This window comes from Eumetopias jubatus, unplaced genomic scaffold (assembly GCF_037043125.1).
Source record: "Eumetopias jubatus isolate StellerSeaLion01/CBP00866 unplaced genomic scaffold, mEumJub1_p1.0 scaffold_9, whole genome shotgun sequence".
NCBI classification, from domain to species: Eukaryota; Metazoa; Chordata; class Mammalia; order Carnivora; family Otariidae; genus Eumetopias; species Eumetopias jubatus.
This window is the reverse complement of record NW_028274815.1, coordinates 79,106,659-79,131,558: the sequence shown is the minus strand read 5'-3', so window position 1 is coordinate 79,131,558 and position 24,900 is coordinate 79,106,659. Positions and strand designations below refer to the sequence as shown.

The following is a 24,900-nucleotide window of genomic DNA, read 5'->3' as shown; positions in this document are numbered from 1 at the left end:
TTGTAATTTCTACACTGTGACCACCAACTAAGGAAATTGCTTTTTGAAGTGACTTTAATGACTTGTTTGTAGTGATAGCCAGCACATGCAATTAAGATGTAATAATTGCAGGAATAGTGACTAAGTCTTTGTTAAGTGGATTTACTCTTTTTTAACTAACTCTGTCAAGTGACTTCTGTGAGCATCCCAAATTAGCAATGTTGGAGATTATTTCAGGTTAATGTATCTTCCCTCAATTTTTTTTCAGGGTAAAGTAATGGAGAGAGGCCTATCAATATAACATACATTGTAAAGATTCAAATATAAGTGACTCCCTTCTCTGATGGTTAATTGTGTGGGGGAGGAATTTATATTCACGCATAGACAATAGTTTTATTCATTTGTGTTTTTTTTTGTTTTAATTGAAGTGTAGTTGACATACAATATTTTGTTAGTTTCAGGTATACAACATAGTGATGCAACATTTGTGTACATAGTGACTACAATGCTCATCATGATAAGTGTGGTCACCATCTGTCACCATACAAAATTATTATTATATTATTGACTCTTTATCCCCACAACTTATTTATTTTATAACTGGAAGTTTGTACCCCTTAATCCTCTTCCCCAACCCCCTCCTGTCCAGCAACCACCAGTTTGTTCTCTGTATTTATGAGTCTGTTTCAGTTTCTTTTTGTTTGTTCATTTCTGTTTTTTAGATTGTACATGTAAGTGAAATTATACAGCATTTTTCCTCCTCTGGCACAAACAATTAATTGTGGAGGTGAAATAAGGAACTAGAAATCAGAAAATGTACTTTTTTTTAGAAGGGGTGAGGGGCAGAAGGAGAGGGAGAAAGAGAATCTTAAGCAGCCTCCATACCCAGTGCAGAGCCCAGTGCGCAGCTCGATCTCACAACCCATGAGATCATGACCTGAGCTGAAATTAAGAGTTGGAGGCTTAACCGACTGAGCCACCCAGGCACCCCCAGAAAATGTAACTTGTAATGACAGTTTTCTATTCTGTGTGTATTCTGATCAATATCTGGTTAGCCCAGAAACCCAACAACTGAAAGTTGGCCTCACACTTTGCAGATTATTCTGTGATTCTGTTATTCTTCATATAATAATTACTACAAACTCAGGTGTTATCAAAAGTCCTTTTAGAGATGGAGAATTCATATGTCATGTGATTGACTTTCCCATTACTTGCTGCTTAGGCTTGTTGGGAAAATAGTAAGTTGTTGTGTGTTTTGAGATCCTTGGTTGAAAAACTCAGAAAAATGAAAGTCTTATTAGTCTTAGTCATTTAACAACAGAATTATTATTCATCCTGATAAGACAAGTAAGGAAACAATGAGTAAAATGTACTTATTGTCTTTTATGGTCCTAAGGCCATAAAATTGTTTCCTGGTATAATAATTCCCAATAAACGCCTTCCTACCTATAGATTTTAAATGGGAGGTTTGGGTCGTATATAAAACATTTACCTCTCCCTGTGCTGACTGCGTGACATTCCATTACTGTGATTTCCTTTTTCAGCTTGGCAATACCAATAAATAAAAATGAAAAAATGCTCCGGTCACCCATCTCACCCCTATCGGATGCATCTAAACACAAATACTCCAGCGAGGACTTAACTTCTTCCAGCAGATCGAATGGCAGTGGCTCGTTCACTTCTGCATCCTCCAACAAAAAGCATAAGGCTGAGAACCAGCTGCAGTCTCATGCCGGAGACCTCACGGTATGTTGATTCTCTAACTTTCCCGATAAAAATAAAAATGAAATTGAGCACACCCCTATACTCATCTGTCTCTAGCCCAGCACAGTCTAAACGTGTCTCTATACTCATCTGTCTCTAGCCCAGCACAGTCTAAACGTGTGCTTGAGGTCCCACAAGAATCCCTAAATGCTGCTCTGAGAAGACCTGGTGAACCAGCATGCCCCGTTACCTCTTCCCACAGAGAGCGACAGAAGAAACCAGAGGAGGCATTGTAAGCCTCTTTGTAGGATTGCATTTCCCACTCTGAAGAGAAATGGCCCCAAAGGAGTACTATCGGGAAACACTGTAAATTAGGAGTTTGGGACCAACCAGCCAGCTTTTTCATTTGGAAAGATTCCTTGCCCCAGGGCAGAGTTAAATCTGGGACTGAAACCCTAGGCCAAAACTATGGGATTCCCACTCCAATCTCAGTGACCAGTGTAGTGGCCAAAGTGTGGGACCCGGCCACCACCCCCTTTTCCAGCAACCTTCCCAGGGGGTGATTCCAGCTGCCTGCGGTACCCTAGGGAAGGGCTGGGGACTGGGGTCCACAGTCTGTCTAACCTCATATCTTAGTCAAAATGTGACTTTGGCCAGTTGCTTCATCTCTCTGAGCCAGTTTCATTTGCAAAATGGTGGTGAGAAGATTTAAATTGAGCCAGTATCATCTGAAGAACCGACACCTATGGATACCTATGCAACTAACAGTACATGTTAGTTCCTCTTTATGGCCATTCCTTCTAACAGCTGGTGGCCATGGATCATGCATCCTCTGGGGCACATTATTTAATTCCAAACCCTCCTCCCAAGTTCTCTCCGGTCACCACCATGCTAGCAATACCAGCGGGGCTTTGTGAGGCAGAGAGAGAGATGAGACATGAGAATAGGGCTCTGCAAAGAGGGGGAAGCAGTATTTAATGTTCCATCCCATGAATTAAGGAGGTAAAATAGTGGGTAGAAGATCCTGCAAGAGCCGAAATCTTGTAACATCCGGAAATTAATAACCGACTGATGCACCCTTATTTGGGAACAATTATCTTTAATTCTAGGCTCCAAGAACCTGAGAAGACCCTACTAGAAAAACCTGGAATAAAAAATTACCAATTCAAATTAAAACACAAACAAAACGTTTTTCACCTCTAGACCCTAATATAAAAGCAACCATGATGTCTAGAGAATTGTAAAACAATTACAGACTTTATTCAGTCATTCTTTCTTTCACCAAACAGATGTTTATTGAGCAAGTATTTACTGTGTGCCAGGCACTGTGCCAAGCAATGGAGATCCATTGATGACCTGACAGATTCAGTCTGTGCCTGTGTGAAGCTCACAGTCTAGCTGGGGAGAATGACATAGACAGGAAATCACACACATCGGTAATGACTACCGTGAATGCCAAAAAGGAAATGCCGAGGCCCAGGGGCACTTACAACCAAGAGGCTTGACCTGCTCATAAAATCAGTGCATATTTAAAGAAGCATTTGTACACACTCATCACATTTTAATTACTTCAGAAGAATCCATTTGAATTTCATAACCAAAGACAGTTGCTTTATGATTCATGGGTCTAGCACACAATAGGTGCTCTATAAATATTTGAATCCCCAGGGAATGTGATTTTTTAATTTTTCCACAGATCAATAGTGTTCCTTTTAAAAACACATTTTAAATAATTTCTAGTTATTCCCTTTGGCTTTTCCTATTCTTCACAGACAGCTAATGAGGATCAGTCCATTTGTGACCTGAACAACTTCTCTTTTGCGTGGGATTATAAATCAGCAGTTCTGAAAGCTTGGTTCCTGCATCAGCATCACCTGGAACTTGCTAGAAATGCAGTGTTCTCAGGCCCCACTCCACACCTACTAAATTCAGCTCTGGACGGGTGGGGGTCCCCCTGTCTGTGTGTTGACAGCCCCCTCCCACCCTGTGGTGATTCTGATACAAAGTTCACCTTGGAGAACCACTGGTCTAGCCAACTGGGAAAAGTAGGGGCTTGAGTCCTAAGCCCTGGGCGTCACTGATCCACAGTAGCTATTTGAACGTGGGCAAGTTTCTTAACTTCAGCCAGCCTCAATTTCTGGATCTGTGAGAGTAGGCCACTAAGAACTTCCCTTTTGATACTGTTGTAAGAATGACATTTGACAACACGTGTGAAAGCCCTCGGCATGAGAACTGGAACGCATGTATTTCTTTTTCTTCATTTAAACACAAGGGATCGGGACGCCTGGGTGACTCAGTTAAGCGTCTGCCTTCGACTCGGGTCATGATCCCAGGGTCCTGGGATAGAGTCCCACATCGGGCTTCTTGCTCGGTGGGGAGCCTGCTTCTCCCTCTCCCACTCCCCCTGCTTGTGCGCTCTCTGACAAATAAATAAAATCTTAAAAAATAAATAAATACAAGGGATCATCAGTTCTAGCCTAGAACACAGGGCAGTGGGTTGCTCTTTCAGCCAGGTGGCCTGTTTCTGAAAGACTGGTGTGTTGTTTTTTTGTTTAGAAAGCCGCTCACAACAATTCCGAAAACATTCTCCACAAGTCACGGCTACAGACAGAGCCATGGTCTCCCGGTGCCAACGGCCACAGGGACTGCAAGAGGCAGAAACTTGTCTTCGATGATATGTGAGTGGGGACTCTTTGTTGATGTGGTGAGGGGCAAGGTAAAACAGAAACTCTGAGGGCAGGAGGGTTACATGTGTGACTGGGTCAGGTAAGTGTTGCCTTCTCAGAGGGAACCGGAGCTTGACTTTGAATGGCACCCCTGGGTCCTCATGGGCTTTTTGAAAGGCTACAACAGCCAGAGATACTGGGGTTGCATCCAAGATGTCAGGAAGCTAAGGCAAATGGCATTCATGAGCCTTACATTTCTGAGCACACCTGCATTTGGGCTCTTGGCAGTTGTATGCCACCAGAAAGAGAAGCATTTTTGTTTTCGTATATTATAATAGACAAAGAATAATAGCAATTCACTCCTGGTTTGTTTCCTTCTAAAATGCTATATTCTTTATAATAGCATAAACAGGTCTTATACAGGAAAAAAATATCCTGTCCTCCTTCCCCCCAGCCCTAGCGCCTGAAACCCAAGTATTACTTCCATTCCCAGTGCCAATTTAAAAGGAGAAGAAAATGAATAAAAGTAACATCTTGGAATGCTCTTGAGATGCTGAAAATGACAAAGGAGAAGTGATAAAATGGTTCGGGAAATTATTTAGGCTCTTAGGGAAAAAAAATATGTGTCAAGCACAAGCCTGGAAGACAGAAGATATGGGTTCAAGAGTTTGGCTTGAATCCTGTTTTCGGCGTTAACTATTTAACACGCATCCAGTTCATGTCTGTGTGAGACGCCCCATTAAATCCTGGGGTGGAACAGTGTGCAGCACTGAGACATCCTGTCCGCTAATTGCTTACAGTCTGGCTGAGGGGACAGACTATAAACCACTTTGGAAAAAGGGAAGGGTGCCGAATGTCTTCAAGTCCCAGCTTCCTTATCGGGAAAAATGATAATCATGACACCTCTCTCCCGGAGGTTCTCCTAAGACCCAGTTAGATGAGATCTCCTGAGGGTGACCATCTGTGCAGAGGTGATGACTCTTCCATCCTCATCTTCCACCCAACGTCTTCTCTGGCCCCGACTTCAGACCCAGAGCCTAGACACACTCTATTTATTCACCCTGTAGACTTCTTGAGAATGAGAATACAAAGCTGTAGTCCTCAATTTATAGTTAGACTTCAGTGAGCTAATTAAGGGCACAGAATTAGGGAGTTGAAAGCCAAATCCACGTTTTTGGTTTGTTCCACTTACTGAACACATTCCAAGATAATTGGATTTATGAAAGTTTAAGGGTGGCCCAGGAGGGCGACTGTTTTTCTCTTCTTCCCATGGTGGCTACAGCTGCATTCAGCCCCAGCACACTCTCTTCCTGGCCCTCACCACCTCCCCTTCCCTCGGCTTCTCCACTGCCCTAAGCATCGAGCGAGGGAAGTGGTCATTAATCCCCAGGGTCGGTGCATGTAATGGGAGGACAGTCCCTCGGTCAAGTACACATATAAATAGGGTTTGGTGGTATAAACTGTCTACATGAGCTCTAACCATTTGTAAAAATGGGAGATTATAATTGTGTCTGATGACAACGTGGCAGTTTGCATTCAGAAGTCATAATCTAATAATGTGATCAAACACAACGTGCATTAGACCCTAAGGTGCTTAAAACATCCAACATTTCCAGCAGGTGATGTTAAGGGCATGATATTTAAACACACACACAATGGTATCACATGTATTAATACAATGATATTAAACACACATATGGAAAATTTACATATAAGGAGCTTTCTAGTATATGGACCAAAAAGCTAAGTCAGAAACAGCAACAACTATAAATGACTGTACTTCGATCTGCAGTTTCTTGGACTACTTACAAGAGGAAATGTTTCTCAATCTGCCGGGGCTATTGCTAATATAATTTTTTCACTATCTGTGTCAACGAAGAAGCTGTTATCATTCGTTCTTCCCATTAGCAATATGTATAATTTTTCTGGCTGACAGCTACAATAAAAGTGTTTCTCTCTTTATGGATACAGATATAATAGAATAAAAAAGCATTCTTACATACCCATCATATGGAGAGATAGATGTCATGTTCCAATTGCTATGTGTCCCAGTTGATTTGTAATCCATAACAAGTAAAATACACATGCAACTTGAACAGCCACTCAACCACTGAACTAAGAAAGTCTTGGGAAGATCCTTGAAGCTTGAAAAGCAAAACTAGGCATTGTCTCTTCCTTAAAACAATAAAAATACGTGTCCCTTAAGAGATGGCTGGACTAGGAAGTCATCTAAACTGGTACAGAATGTCTCCCAGGTCCAGTTGGTATGTGCTAAGTACTTACTAAGGGCCAGGTACATTGGCTGGAGTTAAGATATGCAATTAATGAACCCTCAGTCATTAATTCAGGGCGCAAGGAGGCACATGGGTGGCTTCCCCAGGAAAGTGCCTTGGGACCACCGAACTTCTACCTTCGCCTGCTCCGCTCTGTTCTGCACCAGCTTCCCCCCCAGCAGCCGCATTGACAGACGAGGACCTGGCTCCAGTCACTTTCCTTGATTTCTCCTCACTGAAGGTGTCAACAAGCAGTGAGACAACCAGAAAGGCCACCAGTGGGAAAGAAAGAGCGAGCTAGAGAAATCACCCCGGAGTAATTTAGAATTGATAGAAATCCAGTTACAGTGATCCAAAGACGAACAGATGCCACACTGTCATTTGATTTTTAAAGCCGCATCATGTAGCTTCTAGGAAAAAAAAGGAAACTCGTCCTTTTGTATTATAAATACTGGTTAATGGTTGAATAAACATGCGATTCAGACAACAGCTGAATTCAGTGGGCACTTAATATCAAGCTCTGAATGAACACAGCTGAATTAGAGTAACATTCCCAGGAGAGTAATGCCTACAGTTTCCCCCCGCCCCCCGTGAGTATAAGGAATCTACATGCAGGTAAATTTAAATTCACGGGCTTCTCAGCCCCTTTTCCTGTTCTACTTACCAAGTAAACAGGCACCAGTTTGTGTCTTTGGGACGCAGATGGAACCAAACGCAATAACACTTATTTTTAAGAATGTGATCCAGGTCAGCTTGTTCTGCCTAATTTGCAGTCTCGGATTGGTGGCAGTGTGATTGCACCTCCTCCTCGACATTTAGCCATGCTCGACAGCCACGGCTTGACAGCCACGGTTTTAAGGTGACACTGATGTGATTGCCAAACTTTTGTTAAAAAAAAAAAAACGTAAGAATTTATGTCAATGAGTGACAGCATTTGATTCAACCCAAAGCCTAGAAACTGATCTTATTAGTGCAAAGCCATGAGCTGCAAATTACTTTGTGTGATAATTAGTGACAGGGGAGTTCTTGGCCCAGGAACATTGAGAGAGAACAACTGTGTCGTGAAGGCCTTGGTACAGAAGTCCTGAGCAGAGCTAAGTGGTGAAATTCTTGGCTGGGAAATCAAGTCTCCTTTCCCAGCAGCCATATTGCTGTGTTGGGAAGCCAGCGAATCCCGAGTGCCAGCACTGCAGACAGGATGTACTGTCTCCTGCCCATATTTCACAAGGAAGAGTCAGTCACGATCATCACATTCATCACAACCACCAAACAGTCCATCTGTCCCCGTGGCACCGGTAACAGGAGCCCAGCTACTTACACCTCCCGACATTGAGAAAAGACTCCCTCAACCACGCGCCGCTGAAGGCCATGGAGTGTGAAATGTGGCTAGCAGGGAAGGAAGAAGGTTTGGCATTTGTGATGTAATTATGCTCAGCAATCTATAGCTGAAAGGATTTAATTTTATAGAGGATGGGAAGAGTCCGGTACATAAAAGGTCATCTCCTGTGGCATGATTTCATCAGAGGACATCAATTGAAATCCTTGAGGAGGTGATAGTACACTGAGGCAGGGTGCTCCCACAGAGGGCTTGCTGTAGCCATTGTTCTTCTCCTGATGGTTCCCCCTTCCCCACCTTACCTGGTAGACCATTAGTACACCTTTTTTTTTAAGATTTTATTTATCCATTTGAGAGAGGGAGAGAGAGCACAGAGGGAGATGGAGAGGGAGAAGCAGACTCCCCCCTGAGCAGAGAGCCCGATGCAGGACTCGATCCCAGGACCCTGAGAACATGACCTGAGCCGAAGGCAGGCACTCAGCCGACTGAGCCACCCAGGCGCCCCCCATTAGTACACCTTTATGTTCTTCATATGGAATTTTCTCCTTTTGAGATCCCAGCCTCTCAGCCAAGTTATTTTGTTCTAACTGAAACAGAGACAGAGAAAGAAAAAGGCTAGACTTGGGGAGGTGGGGAGTAGTGAAGGACAACACCTTCAGACCTCCCTGATTGAAATCTTAGTTCTCTGATCATTTTAAGAGTTTTGTAAAATTATTTTATGTTAAATGTCACATGCAGAGAAGAACAACAATCAAAGTGATGAGTTTCCATTTCAATAGAAAATTGCTTTTGACTGAATGACAAAAACCTGCTACACTTAGCCTGTGCATCCTGGAAAACACAATTTTCTGTGCATGACCAGGAAAGAAGCAGTCAAGGGGAAGAGCCCATGGCCTGTTATGGGACACGATGAGTGATCACTTGTGCTTCTGAGAAGCCAGGCTCTAGAGACCTTGGGGCCCCAGCCAGCATCAAGCTAATGGAAACAAAAACTGCATCTGAATCCTTGCTGCTTAAATGCAGTGTACTTGCTTCCCTTAAGAAGCACTCATAAAGCCAACACCAGCCCACCAGAGTCCCTGCCTCTGAAGTGCCCTCCTCAGTTGTGTTCACTTTAGTGGATTAAAAAGAATTACAGGATCCCCCGCTATCTGAAGGTAGAGCGTTCCTATGAAACCATCTGTAAGCCAAAATTGTGTAAAGTGAAGAGTATCCCAGCTCTCCGAGAGCTCGCCTTGCACTACTTCACCTTGAAGAAAGACCTACATTAGTACAATAAGGCTTTTTTCAGAAGCGTGCAAATCCTCTTCGGATTAGCAAAAACCATTCTGGGTCTTTCGTAAAAGCCAAGTGGCATACCGCAAACTTTCAGAAAGCAGGGCGGGAGTGCCTGTACCTAACTTCTTACGCGTCCTTCTTTGTGAAGAAAGTACTTCAAAGCTGAGGGACACAGTAACACCCATGGGGCTTATCAGATGACAAGCTGACAGGATATCGGATGATGAATTCATTTGGTATGCAGTTGCCTATTTGTCTGATTTGGACTTCAACTTCCCTAAGAAAATTATCCAGATTTCTGCTGTGCCAAGGAACCTGTTTGTTCAAACACATTGAGCTCCCATCCCTGCCAGTTTTCACAAAACAGGAGGCTCTGCTGGGGGGGAGGGGGGTGCATTTCACAGAGGTAGGAATTACAGAAAGAAGGCTGCCAGCCGCTCTGTGGGAGACCATTCAACTCGATCTCAGCCATGGAGCGGAACAAAAAGCAAGGTTGCTTTGATACTCCTCTGCCAGAAGAAATATTGGGGTAGTTCAAACCCTGTTGCTGCTCAGAACTAAGGCTGCGTGTTTATAGGTGGGGTAGTGGGAGGGTGAGGAGAAGAAAGAAAACATTCTATTTGGATCAAGTGTTGAGATTTCTTTTTTGTTGCAGAGAGCTCTTACAAAAAAGATATACATGGCTAAGCCGTGGCTTTTAAAAGGATCACTCGCAAGCCCCATTTCTGAAGAGCCCAAGATACACAGTTAGTTACATGTATGATGTTTAATTGAACTTTTATTAGGTTTATTGATGTATCATCATAAAATACCATCACTGAGAAAAAAAAACTGCACAAGGAATGTTATTATCTAAATGAAAAACAAAAACTCTAGGCTTTTCATGTTAAAAAAAAAAAAAAGCTTAGATCACAAATCTGTTTGAACACTGAAATAATTAGATTTTATTATAGTACTTGGCCAAGTTATAGTCTGTAAGTGCCCCAGTGGTGACCACAGTTCTACCTTCCTCCTGACTTGTACACTGACGTCAGAGTGATGCCTTCATGAGAGCATGCGTCCACTGCACAGCTGGACAGTGTTCGGTGGCATCCCGTTGGCCCCACTGCCTCCATAATGTTCTGGTCTAGGAGCATGGCACTGTAAATCACCTGAAAGGAGAAAATGAGCCAATCATCAGGCAGTGTTCAGTGACTCGGTGTGGTGAGCGCTCCATTACATGCGAAGATGAGAATTCTAACTAATGTGTTTGTAAATGGCCTCCGGATGGTACATTTTTTTCCAGCATCTCAGGTTAGTGTCAGCTGCTATGATACAGTCAGAAAATCAGATGTATTACTTATCCACGTACACTATTGTGAGAGTTTGTGACTCAGCCTCCGTATCACGTCTAAAAAATACATTCATAGGCTGCAGATGAAAACAGTGTTGATGAAGGAACATATATGAGGAATTAGGAGTTGCCACCATCCCTAAGGGTAACTTAGAAGGCTAGTTAAAACTAAGATGCCATAGCTTATTGCCAGGAGAATTCTTTCATGAAAATGAAACGCATTTGAAATGATGATCTATTAGTGACAAGGTCTACAAAACCGGCAAGAAAAAAATTGACCTAACTCATATACTAGAGTGTGGAGCAGATAATGATGTGGAGAATTTCAAGTTGCCATGGAGACGTTCTCTGGCTTATTGGCTGTGATGCTGCGCCCCATCGGAAGCCACCACTCTCTTCTAAGCTCAAAATGAATTCAGTGCTATTCATGGGGGATTCGTGTACCTTCTCCAATGTGCCTAAAACTATAGGGTGGGGAAGATCAAAGATGTCCACAGCATATTCCCTGCTGAAAAATGTACCAGCTACGGAGCTGCCCGAGTGCAATAGCCCTACAGCTCACGAGGTAATTAAATGCCTAAAAATGTAGTGTAAACAAGAAGGAGCATCCAGGAAGGACAGAGATGAGCATGGACCAAGTTACCAAGAAGACCTCATGGCGTAAGAATTTGGGGGAGAGGTTAACTCATAGAAGGCACTCAGTGAATGTGCACGCAGTGAGCAGAATGTTCCAGGTAAGAGGAGAAGGGGGAGCAGAGCAGTTCTAAGACAGAGATGGCATGTGAACGACACAGTGAGGAAGCCGCCCGTGGCTGTGGTTGAGGGCCTTCACGAGTAACTGGTACAGTTCCAGGGGTCAGGCCCCCCTCTTTGGGGGCCTGAACTGAGATTTGATCCCGTGGGATCTGGGGATTGATTTTAGGTCTGTGAGTAGGATGCTGATGTAATGAAAGCCATGTTTTACAAACACTGGTCGAGGGTTCAAGCTCAGGATAGGTTGGAGGGGAGTGAAACTAGAGGCCAGGAGAGGTAATGAAAGCCTAGGCCTGGGTAGTGGATGTGGTCACTAAGGAAAGGAAGGTTATTTACAAGGAGGATATGCTCACAGCATCTGATTACAGGGAAGAGGAATGGAGGAAGATACTGGAACTCCTCTCCTGAGCAGATAGGCTCTGGGAACTCATCTGACGCTCAGAAGTCAGGTCTGGGTCTGGCCTGGAGATAAGGGCCTGGTCTTCTATGCTGGGGCATTCAGCAAAAAGACAACAAAAAATAATGGAGAGGATTCTAAGGACAGTGCAACTATTCTCTATGAACCTATAATGGTGGATAAAGGTCATTATACATTTGTTAAACCCCACAGAATGTACAACACCAAGAGTGGGAGCCCTAATGTAACTTTGGACTTTGGGTGATAATGACGTACCAGTGTAGTTTCATCAGTTGTAAGAAATATGCCTCTCTGGTGGGGGATGTTAAGGAAGGGGAGGGAGGCTGGTGGGAAAGGGGCAGGAGGTATATGACAACTCTCTATACTTTCCATTTAATTTTGCTGTAAACCTAAAACTGCTCTGAAACATAAAGGCCATTAAAAAACAAGGACAGTAGCAACAAAAATGTAAATTGCTAGATTTGAAATCCAAGACCAGTATTCAGTATGTGTTCAAAGGTCAATGTGTGGACAAGGAAGGGAAAACCACACGGAAAAGCAACTAAAACCCATTCAAATGGAAGAAGTGTGAACATCTAGGAGATGAACTAGAGAAACAGAGCCAGTAGGAGCAGGGCCTTCCTATGAAGGACACCTCAGGCCCCCCCACCACAAAGACCCCCCACCGCGAGATGAAGGAAAGGTTTCAGGCCTGAGTGGCAAGAAGAATGAGAGAGGGATGATGATGAGCCAGAGACGGGAAAATCTGCAACTATGTTCCTTATTTCTTTGTTGGAAAAGTTAAATGTTCTCAGCACATTACCACAGTAGTACAATATTTTATGGGGAAGTAAAAGAAAACCAAGGTCCTTTTCTCACCTCCGTGATTTGTACTTGAAACTAATTATTTGTTATGATCATGGTTTGTTTATTTGATTGATTAAAATGAGGATAAACTTTTGAGATTGCGATGTCATAGTCATAGTACGCATGGTGTTTCCAAGCATTTTGACCTCTTTGGATAAAAGGATGCTCTGACAACCTAATATTGCAGTAAGGGAAAACACCCATTAGAATCTGAAAGAAGAGAGTTCAGAATAAGCATATAACAATAGGTGAGTCAGTCTGTGATTAATATCACTATTTACATCTTGCCTCTCATTTGGGGAGTCCTGGCTTATATTGGATATTCAGGAATAGGCCAAGTTTATTGATTATATAAAGACCCATAATGTAAAAAAGCTTATGCTGATGGTACCTAGAGTACGCAGGTTTTTAAGAATCTATCAGACTAAGCATTTAAAGGTACTGTCTGATGAGTAGCTTAGCATAACTTGGGGGTCATTACACACACTCAGATCAGTCTCCGTATGAATTACCTTCCTCCCCCAGCAGAGTTACTGCTGGCCAGGGTTATTGCTTTAATAATGCACATGTCTCCTGTTAATGTTTACCAGTCAGCTAATCAGAATTCTGGAGAATATATGCCAAGTTTGCACTGTTACAAGGTAGACATCACTTTACAATTAACTCCATTACAACTGGAATATAGTGATACAGTATTACCTCTTTCCATGTTTCACTGTGAAGCCCTAAAATAATTATATATAGATACATACAGCTGTAGGTGCCATTTATGCATATAAATGACAGGTACTTTCATAAGAATACATAAACATACTCGCCCATACATATCCATACAGTTATTATGAGGTATATTTATGATCTTTACATTAAAAAGGGATTGTTGTATACAAATATCGTGTAAAATAAGATTTTTTTACTTGTTTTCTTAACCATGCAATAAGAAATCTGATTCACAAATTAGGCACTGGGGAACCATGTTAAAATCACTATAAATGTAGACTATCTGCATATATTGAGTGTGTTTTGAATAGCTAATTTAAGAGAAAAGGAATTGTGATATTTCACATATAGGCAGTAATTTGAGAATGCAAAAATGCTTGATTCCATATTAAACAGACTTTGAAAATTGTGATTCAAGTTTGAGTAAAAGGGAAGAATATTTTCAAAAGATCTTGTGCTTACACAATAATGACATTTAATATTCTCTCCTGTAGGCCACGCAGTGCAGATTATTTTATGCAAGAAGCTAAACGGATGAAGCATAAAGCAGATGCAATGGTAAGACCCTTTTCTTTCCAGATATGTTCTTCCAAATTATGTTTGTACTGCAGCTTCATCACTGGGGCAATATAGCTGGGGTAATTATAAAATCTATTACAAGGATGGCTGGGTCTGTTAAATGGAGAAATGTTTATATAATCAAGTGCTCATAGCCCAATAAATTATGACTTCAACCAATAATGTCTGACTGGGAGAAAGTCCCGGATAAATGAATATTTCAATTTAGTTCTAAGGTTTGAGTAGTAACTAGAGGCAATGGAGTCAGTGGGTGGTAGTATTTTGTTCCTTTAAAAAAAAAAAAAAATCTAGGTTTGCATTTTTCTTTCTTGTTAGCCTGGCCAACCCTTGGCTTGGTCCCAGGATCAAATCCCTTTTCAAAAAGACTCCTGTTCTGCCCATGTATCTGCCAAAATTAATACTTCCTCTGAAACTGTGCAACACAGAAACTATTATGCTGCACATAAGACCCTAAAGTCACCATGATTTGATGTTTTCAAAAAAAAAAAATAACTTTTCTTACTTGGATAATCTCCTGTTTTGGAAAGCTTGACTCTTCCAGTCAAGAAACAGAAAACTTCTGTTTTTTTCTGAGAGATCACAAGAGACCATCTTAGGGTCTCCTCCAAAGAGACTCCTTCCTACCTAGTAATTCCAGTTCTGTTCCCCTCCAGCATTCCTAACTGGCATTAGGACATTTCAGATGCCCTTTAGGGTATTATTCCAGTGCTGAAGATGCTGAAACCAGAAGCATACCCTTCTCCCAGTAATGTTGCCATCAAACATTTATTTGTATGAAGCTCTCCGCCTAGGTACACGGGTGTGCAGGGGAAATAAGCAGAGTTATCAGAAAATAGATGAGGGAGATGGAAGGTCCAGTTCTTGTCCTCACAACCCCACAGTCTGATGGAGAGTTCTGGTCACTTGAAGAAGCTGATGTGTGGTCACTATTGGAGAAGGGCACCAAATGTTAAGGCAGAATGAATTTTTCTGCCTGAATCACCCAGGGTTTACCAAGATTGTTCCTTTCCTATCAACATGCTGCTCCAGCCAGGCTGATGCCCTCCCAGCCCCTGAGCACACCTCACTCATGCCAGCCAGCGGGCCCCTGCAAGCCGCAGAGCCTCACACACATGCTCACAGCTCCTCACACCTTCCGCTTCCTCCCCAAACCCAGCCAAATCATACCATGCCTTCCTACTCTCATTTTCAGGTCTCCCCCCTGAAATCCCCCCAGCCTCTCTGAACCCCCTGACTTCCTCACTTCCTACCATCTCTTTGCATTGGACTCTTGGCTTTGCATTTTGTCAGTTAATCACAGACTGCCTTGCACTTTGAACTAGACTGTGGGTGCACGTTTTCTCTCCTCAAATATATTCTGGGTTCCTGGAAGGAGCTTTTGTGTATCAAGTGTGCGCTGCACAGAACTGGGTGCTGTAAAAAATACTCGTTGAATGAAGGGACCTCCTTAGTCTGAAAGCGTTGCCAAGAAATATTTCTCTATGGCCTATTAGGGTTATAAGCTGTTGAAAACCTTGATTTGCCAAGGAGGGAGAGTTTTGCTCTCCATTGGTGCTTTCTACGGTATCCATTATGAATGAGAATTGTTTTTAGAGGCAAGACCTAGATTAGTAGAGTATTTGTGTAGTTCTGTTTGGGTTGATGAATGAATATGTGAAAACTGGGAAGATTATATAATCTGAATTTAGAATATGTAATTACCACAGAGAATAACTATGTGGAAGTAGGAACTTGACGTGTATGTTCAGATTTATGAGAACCGAAGACTATGACGCTGATTCCCGGTTATCCTCACTGACGTGGGGGGACATTAACATACATTTAGACAACTTGAGATAATCCCCCCAAGTCATTTTTTATTTAGCATAGCATGGAGGGACAAGGAGGGAAGTTGCCCAGCAATTAGGGGTTAGAAAGAAAGAGAAATTAGAGCAACCGTGTAGTTCTGACCAATTCTGATTAGCAGCTGTTGTATGGCTTTGGGACATTTCTGTCTGTAACCATTCACTCACTTACCCTGAATCAGTAGCAATTTGCAAAAATAACTAGAGAAGGAAACATCCTATTTCTTTCTTCTCTCGGCTCCATTCACAGGATTTTGGAACTTACAGTCGGGTTTCTCAAATAAAGTGTATAGACTATGTGACAATGCCGTTTAAAAAAAAACTGTACTTAAGGAAGACACTGTATTAACTCTGTTGATCAGGTGGAAAAGTTTGGAAAGGCTTTGAACTATGCTGAAGCAGCTTTGTCATTTATTGAGTGTGGAAACGCAATGGAACAAGGCCCAATGGAATCAAAATCTCCTTATACGATGTATTCGGAAACAGTAGAGCTCATCAGGTAAGCACCGTGTCTTGTTGGGGAGGTGGAGGGGGTGAGGAATGTATGTCAGTACTCTGAATACAGAGAGAAGAATGCCAGCCTGCACCGTCAGCTACCAAGAACTAATGTTCATCCTCACAAAGAGGAATGTAAGATTTTGCAAGGCACTTTCACACACCCTGCCTCCTTTGCTCTCTTTGTGAGTGAGCAGGAGAGTTCCTCTAACCCCTGATTCCTGCAGAAAGGAGGCAGAGCCCTGAGCCTGAGTAAGATGTGACATGCCTGCCTCACCCAGCTGGGAAGTGGCAGATTTTGAACTAATTTCACCTTTATGCTGCCTTTTTTTTTTTTTTTTTTTTTTTTTTGTAAATCTGATTCAGGTTAGTATAATAAAAATCCTAACTCCATCAGTAAATGATTCAGGAGTATTTGATGAGAGGAAAGAAGATTCGGGGGGATTTTAAGAAAGGAAATCCCTCCTATGATATGCTGTCTCAGGGGTTGCCGATGTTGTTTTGGTCTTAGACCTGAATGGGAACACCATCCCTCCCCTGGGTTGAGACATGTAACATGAGCAGAAGCAGGGTTTCTAACAGGGGCACATCATGGAGTTGGATGGGAGACTCTTGTCTTCCATCATGGAGACCTAGAAAGACACATCTTTAATGTCTTTTTAATGAACCCTTAAGGGACTCTCATCCATGAACGATCCTGAGAACCTTGTCATATAGTTTATGTCTCTAGTTAGTTCAACTGCTTGGGATAATATTTAATACCCATATGTGAAATTATCCTTCCCCAAAACTAACTTTAAGAGACTTTTCTAATTCTGGAATTCTTTGCAACCTAAGGTTAGATATTTTTTAGCACGCCTCATCATTCCAGATGAAAGATTTCTTGTCATCTTAGGTTATAACCTTTTCGAACCACTTTGGCCCAAAGATACCACTTGTTATTTTATACCACCTTCCTTCAGTAAATAGTTTCCAGCCTTTGAAACTGTCATCCCAGCATCAGAGAATACATCATCTTCAAAAAGCACCTCTTAAGGATGTTTTGAAAGTCAACACTGTTCAGTCATTTTTCTTATTAAAATATTTCTACTACATCAATGTATCGGTGATTTCCTCATTCTATTTTCTTATGGTATGCTATTTTTGTCAGTGACGGAATGAAATCACCATAATAAAATACTTAAAATTACTCTAAGAGATCCCAGATTCTCCCATTCCTTCCTCAGAGCAAGGCACAGACTCAGATACCCACAGGTAGGTAAGAAAATGGTGACACTGGATGGGCACAAAGAAGTAAGGTGTCCTAGAATGCGACTGCCTCCAACACAGGGAATTGGGGGGGAGGGGTTCTGATTTGTTCATCGATGTATCCCTAATCCCAAGAACAGTTCCTAGAACATAGTATATGCTCAATAAATATTTGAATGAACAAATAAGCAAGTCAGCCTATGGTGAACTGGAGTGTATATGGCCCCCTTTAAGGCATTCAAATTTTGAAAAACAAATAAGCAAACAAATCCACACCACAATAAAAGTCTGATGCCAGTCAAATACACTTGGAGGTGCTGATATGCTACACTTGCCCTGCACCAGAGTTAGGATGCTGGTGTGTTTACTAAGGCAAGTATCGTTGCATGATGGAGAACACTAGCTTCTAGATAATTCAGACTGAGTAGAATCCCTTAAACTACTCAGAGAACTAAGACAAGAGAAAGTTTTCTTATCTGAGTTAGAAAATAGCATTAATTCACCACTTAAATCTGTATGTTGCCTGCCAGGCTTGACTCTTCTCCCCCACCGAGAGACACTTGGGGCTGGGAGTACTGGCAAGGGGGATCTCACCACAAGTGTCCAGCTCAGGATTCCCTCTATATCCCCATGGGCAAGAGAATTCCTTTCTCCCCAAGGGACGGCAAGCACCACAAATCAAAATGGCACCACAAAGGCTCTGAAAATTAAATTGTAATTGGAACTACAGCCCAGAAGTAGGCCAGGACCTGCCTGCTAAACCTAAACTGGGTGACTTCCTTTTAAAAGAAAATATTTAGATAGGACCCAGGGTCTCCCAGCATAAGAGCCAAATGTCCAAGACACAATAGAAGCTCACTTATCATACCAAGAAACAAGAAATCACAACTGGAATGAGAAAAGACAACCATTTGACACCAATCACCAAGATGAATCAGATGTTGGAATTATCTGACAGGGATTTTAAAACAGCCATCATAAAAATGCTTCAAAAAACAATGATAAATTCTCTTGAAAGAAACAAAAAATCAAAAATCTCAGCAAAGAAATATGTTATTTTTTAAAAAGAACAAAATAAATTACAGAAATGAAAAATACAACAGAAACAAAAATATCACTGGATGGGGGCTCAATAGTAAAGTGGAGATGTGTTGGTGCATAACCCTGTCAGGAGCTTCCCAGGTGTAATCTGAAACCAACTCCCTGTACATGGGGGGTAGGGAGACACAGGGGGAAAGGGGCAGACCACTCCAGGTTGGTTTAATAAGCAAAGAGAACTTACTTGGGTGGCCACAAGATGAATGGATCCCTGCACCTGCCCACCAAATCTTAAAGTTTATATGGAGGCCTTAACTGGGTTCAGCCAAGTATACTGTGCAGATAGTTCTCAACACCATATCACTATATCAAGGCTGTGCCCTTGGAGCAGCCTCTGGGAGCAGAAAAGGCAAGTGGAACCCACATTTCAAGGCAAGGGAGGAGGTGAGGAGCCTCTAATCACCCGGGCCCAGCTCACAGGGTCCAGGTCAACTGACAGTCACAGCTTTTTGAAAACCTTCCCCAACAAAATGACAGAGAAGAGAATCGGTGAAGTTGAGAACAGAAAATAGAATTTACCCATCTGCGCAACAAAAAGAAAATAGGCTGAAAAAAAAAAAAATGGATAGAGCCTCAAGCACAGTGACAAAAGATCCAACATGTGTATCATTGGAGTCTCAGGAGAGGAAGCGAGTGGGACTCAAAGAGTATTTGAAGAAGTAATGGCTGAAATTTGCCAAGTTTGGCAAAAGACATAAACCTACAGGTATAAGAAGCTGAGAAAAACCCAGGTAGGATAAACCCAAAGAAATGCATGCCAAGACACGTCATAACTATGTTTCTGAAAACTAAAAACAACAACCAAAAAGTTCTGAAGATAGCGGGAGAGAAATGACACATTACCTGTCAGGGAGGTAATATGACAGCAGACTTCTCATCTGAAACCATGGAGGGAAGAAGAGAGTGGCATGACATTTTTCAAGTGCTGAAAGAAAAAAACCCGTCAAACTGTGAATTTTAGATTCAGTGAAACTTCATTATACAGAAATGAAGAGGAAATAAAAATATTCTCCGACTAGGAAAAATGAAGTATTTGTTTTTAACCTATAAGGATTGGCCAAAGGAAGTTCCTAAGACTGAAAGGAGATGACAAATGAAGGAATCTTGGAGCATCAGAAAGGAAGGAAGAACAACAGAAGAACAGAGATATGGATTCGTGTGATAAACTATCCTCCTCCTGAGTTCTACAAATCCTGTATTCAGTGACTAAAACAAAAATTATGCCGCCAGCTGACACTCAAGACAATGTTATTTAAAAGTAAGTAAAGTAAAGAGACCTAAATGGAAATAAAGTCTCCACGCTTCACTCCGAGTGGAACATGTTAACACCAGTGAACTGTAGTAAGGCACATATGCATTTGTAAATACCCAGAGCACCCACTAGGAAAACTGTGCATGGAGATATATTCAAAGACACTACAGGTCTGTATGGTGTGGAGCTAATATGATAACAGTATCATTTCTTGAGCATTTACCATGACCTTTACCAATACTATCCTTACAACAGTGCTATGTGATCAGCAGTATTAGTCTTGTTTTATCAGTAAGAAAATTGAGGCTGAATCAAATTTGAACCCAGGACTTTCTGACCATTCAACTACTGTCTAAGCTGTCTTCAAAAAGTCTGCGAGTAACTTGGTATATTATTGGGAGAATGGAATGGCCATTGTCCCCTTAGTTTAGAGAGGTAAGTGGGATTAAGTGAAGTTCATAAGAGCCACTAGTCGTAAACCTAGGACATGTACACAGCCATCAAAGTAAGAGTAAGAAAAAGGGGCAAATCCAAGCATTCATCTGAGTACGGGGAGTAGAACATTTTCCTGGAGATTGGTTTAGAAGGACTGAACTTCTCTCCATCTTGTCAGCCACTCAGCCGTAAATCCAAATTAGCAAAAATGGATGTGTCACCATATACCTGGATAATGCTTGCACTGGTATCACTCTCAACCATCTGCAGCATTTGAACTTGTGTTGTTAAGGAGCAGAAAGTAGCCAGACAGTCATAAAAGTCATTTTGTTCTACTTGTCGTAGTAGTATAATCCTTAGGGAAAATGGGGCAAACATCAGCTAGCTTTTAAGAAAGAATTAACACCCTGAAACAAATAATACATTATATGTTAATAAAAAAATAAATTTTTTAATTTTAAAAAATCAAAAATAAAAAGAAAGAATTAACAGATGAGGCACCTGGATGGCTCAGTTGGGCATCCAAGTCTTGATTTCAGCTCAGGTCATGATCTCAGGGTCGTGAGATCAAGCGCCATGTCAGGCTCCGTGCTCAGCTGGGAGTCTGTTTGAGATATTCTCTCTCTCTCTCTCTCTCTCTCTCTCTCTCTCTCTCCCTTTCCCCCTCCCCCCTTCCCTCTCTAAATAAAAAGGAAGGAAGGAAGGAAGAAGAAAGGAAGGAAAGAAAACGGGAAAGAACAGCAAGTGCTATGAGAAACTAAGTATTGGGGAAAGAGAACTTCAATCATAAAAGATGTTCTATTGTTTTGGGGTTTTTTTTTTAAGATTTTATTTATTTATTTGACAGAGAGAGAGAGAGCACAGATAGTCACAATGGCAGGCAGAGGGAGAGGGAGAAGCAGGCTCTCCGCTGAGCAGGAAACCTGATGCAGGGCTAGATCCCAGGGCCCTGGGACCATGACCTGAGCTGAAGGCAGACGCTTAACCGACTGAGCCACCCAGGTGCCCCGAAGATGTTCTATTGTTAATAAGAAAGCTTTTTTTTTTTTAATTTCTTTGATTTTTCTTTTTTTTTTCCCCTAGGTATGCTATGAGACTAAAAACCCATTCAGGCCCCAATGCCACACCAGAGGACAAACAATTGGCTGCATTATGGTGAGTGCATGATACCAGCTTAAAAAAGCTTCCTCAGCCTTATATATGTTCATTGGCAAACCAGGTGCTGAAACGCATATGTTTTTCTAGTGCCTTCTGACATGTAAAATCAAATGCAGTTCTAATGGTGACCAGGGAGAGCCCACACCATTTCTTGCTGGTATACCATGCATGATGTGAATTAACAGTGATTAAGAATCAACAGGTCCATTACACAAGGATAATTGTTTCTGTGTGTGTGTGTGTGTGTGTGTGTGTGTGTGTGCGCGCGCGTGCATGCCTGACTTTAAAATCAGGTAGGTCTGTGTTGTAATAATTTGAATGTGAATTGTGCCAAATGTCATTTCTCTTGTGTTTAACACTTTAGACACAATCAGAATAATCCATTTGTCTATTTACATGTGGGATTAGTATGACTAAATCAAGATGATGGGCTGAAGTTCTCAACACTCCAATCTAAGGAGCAGTTCACTACATTGTGATAATAGAAGCACTTCTTTTAAGATGTTCACCAACATGTAATAGATCTTTTCTGTAACTGTAATGATTACAGTGGTATTGATTATGTGGGTATAATAATTTTCCCCATTACATCTCCTCACCCCATTCTCCCAAATCACAGGACACCTATCTATAGAAATCCAACATTTTCTGCTCTCTAGTTGTTCATACTGTACTCTAGAACCTGATCTGCCAGACAGAGAATCAAGTCTCAAAAAAAATAAGCAGCATACACAAAAGAGAGAGTCCTCAGGTAGTTTTACATCATCTGCAGTTTGATGTGCTCAGAAGAGACTAGTAAGTTGTACGTGGTATGTTGGCATTCCAGCCTGTTGGCACCAGATCTGAGTTAGCAAATAATTATGATTGAAAAGCACCAGGGCTCCTGAGTGGCTCAATCGGTTAAACTGCTGCCTTCGGCTCAGGTCATGATCCCCAGGTCCTGGGATCGAGCCCCACATCGGGCTCCCTGCTCAGCAGGGAACCACTTCTCCCTGTCCTCCCCACTTGTGCTCTCTCTTGGTATCTCTCTCTCAAATAAATAAATAATCTTTAAAAAAAAATGACCTCTCTCGTTTCAAAAAAAAAAAAAAAGCACCAAGGAAAAGAGGGTATGTCTCAGGAAAGGCTTTCTGTGCTCTTTTCAAATGCAAAGTTCCATACGAGGATTAACAAATTAATGATGATTAATACTTCGTATTATATAAGATACTAATATTCTATAATAATAAATAATAAATATAAAACAATAATGATAACTACTCTCAGCATTGAGTTCTTATTGTTTATAAGACATTCGTACCTGTTACTTTATTTGAACTACTTCCAGTCCAGTAAGGTAGTTTCAAAGTGAAAGGAATACGAACAGGTGAAGAGCTATTGTTTCAGCAAAGCCGACACTGCCGAGGTCCGGGGCGCCAGGGGGGCGTCAGGAAAGAAGGTGGATCTGGCCCGAGATTCACCCAGTCACGGTGAAAGCTGTGTGCCAGCGCTCCCTCACTCCTCCCATGGAGAGAGCCTGCCCTCTAGTGGCAGACGAAGAAAATGGCCTGTCCCTTAGCCCCAAGAAGAAGCCATAAAGCTAGGATTTAATGGTAAATATATTTTCGGAGTAACTCCTTGAAATTTTGAATTAGATCTTTTGAAGACAAGAAAGGTCAGATACTTCACAGACATAAACGTAAGTATAGCAATATTTCATATATGTAATCGTGATATAAATATGGGGTGCCTTAGAACAACAAGAGTTTTGCGTACGTCTTGCTGGCAGAGGACACACTTATGCTCCCGGGGCCCATTTCTCTCTTTCCGCCGCAGTTACCGCTGCCTGGCTCTCCTGTACTGGCGGATGTTTCGACTCAAAAGGGACCACGCTGTGAAGTATTCAAAAGCACTTATCGACTATTTCAAGGTATTGTCTGACTAGTGGGCAACATTGTTGCTTGTATCCAGTGGTCTCCCGGTCAAGGGCATTTTCCAGGAGCCTAGTAGAATCCCTGGCTTTGGGGTGGTGGGGGGGAATACAGGAACGCTCTGATCTCAACAGTAACCCCCTTTATGACATACTCATGGTGTTCAAAGCTCAGAGAATGGCCTTGACAGCCCGTCTAATTTATCCCCCTGCCTCGTGTCCAAGTACTTTCATGGCCTCAAGAGAAAGAAGATCCAATTACCCACTCCAGTGTCTTGGAAATTCCTCTTTATAGCTAACAAATTCCTCATGTTCGCTTACAGTTTCTTCCTCTCAGAAGTAACTACTTAGAACTTCCTCGTAGCTCCCTCCAGGAGCTCATTTAATTTTTAATAAGGGTGTTATTTTAAGTGATAAGAAATGGTTCATTGGAACTCAGAGGCACTAGGACAATGGCATTGGGTAAATATAAGGGTAGAATTGGAAGCCAGGTTAACTTCTACGTATCTCAGGAAATGAAATCATTTTCACTGGGGGAATGGGAAAAAAAAAAAGCCTTCTCTGCTGTGCTTGTGAAGCGGACATGAAGTTATAATGCATTTGGGATTTCTAGGCCTCTTTGCTATCCATTTGTCTATAGAAACAAGAAATTTATGCCATTTCCACCTTCACCAACCCTTTGTCAGATACATACCATCATTTAGATCCTTTAATTTAATCCCCAACCTCCACTTCTTAGAGATCATCTCTGCTGACCAGGCTATGTTGGAGGTTCCATGGGCTGTGTCCAGCATACCACCTGCTTCCTGGTCACGCATGTAGAGTAACCAGGTGCTAAGGCGAGGAGAGAACTGTTTTGACACAAAGACCATTCTGTGTCATAATGACAAGAACAGACACTAAGCCTGTTCCTTTACTTTGAGGGCCTAAGGTCAAGAGAGGTCGTTTCCAAAATGTCAGAATCTAAGAGCTAATACCGAAGAGCATTATTAGAGTTAAAAAAAAAATGCTTGAATAAAAAAGGAATCTGAACTCTGTAAGCCACAGAGGTTACAACAGAACTTTTAAAGGATACAAAAAGTTCTTAGTGTATGTATGCCATCTATGAATATGTACAGAATGGACAAAGAACACAACTTAAACATCAGTTTCCCCTCCAGGGGTTATTGGTAGTTACCCTTAATTAAAAGCCATTTAAATGCTCCTTAAAGTTCAGAGATCATGGGGGAGCCTGGGTGGCTCGGTCAGTTGAGCGTCTGACTCTTGATTTCGGCTCAGGTCATTATCTCAGGGTCGTGGAATTGGGCCCCGCATTGGGCTCTGTCCTGGGTGTGGAGCCTGCTTAGGACTCTCTCTCCCTCTCCCCTCACTCTTGAAAGAAAAAGAAAGAAATGAAAGGAAAGAGAAAAGAAGGAAGGAAGGAAGGAAGGAAGGAAAGGGAGGGAGGGAGGGAGGGAGAGAGAGAGAGAGAGAGAGAGAGAGAAAGAAAGAAAGAAAGAAAAAGAAAGAAAGAAAGAAAGAAAGAAAGAAAGAAAGAAAGAAAGAAAAAGAAAAAGAAAGAAGAAAGAAAGAAAGA

At 41.9% G+C, this 24,900-nt stretch overlaps 1 protein-coding gene across 6 annotated transcripts in view; it reads left to right on the top strand.

Annotated features, from left to right (window-relative positions):
• AFF3 (ALF transcription elongation factor 3) overlaps positions 1-24,900 on the top strand; it is a 565,487-nt gene that overhangs the window by 528,605 nt on the left and 11,982 nt on the right. For all 6 annotated transcript variants that reach the window (XM_028103928.2, XM_028103927.2, XM_028103926.2 and 3 more), the window contains 6 exons: positions 1,524-1,725; positions 4,240-4,361; positions 13,801-13,864; positions 16,092-16,228; positions 21,341-21,412; positions 23,231-23,324. In XM_028103928.2, the coding sequence (XP_027959729.1) occupies positions 1,524-1,725; positions 4,240-4,361; positions 13,801-13,864; positions 16,092-16,228; positions 21,341-21,412; positions 23,231-23,324 (691 nt within the window). The remainder of the gene's footprint in view (positions 1-1,523; positions 1,726-4,239; positions 4,362-13,800; positions 13,865-16,091; positions 16,229-21,340; positions 21,413-23,230; positions 23,325-24,900) is intronic.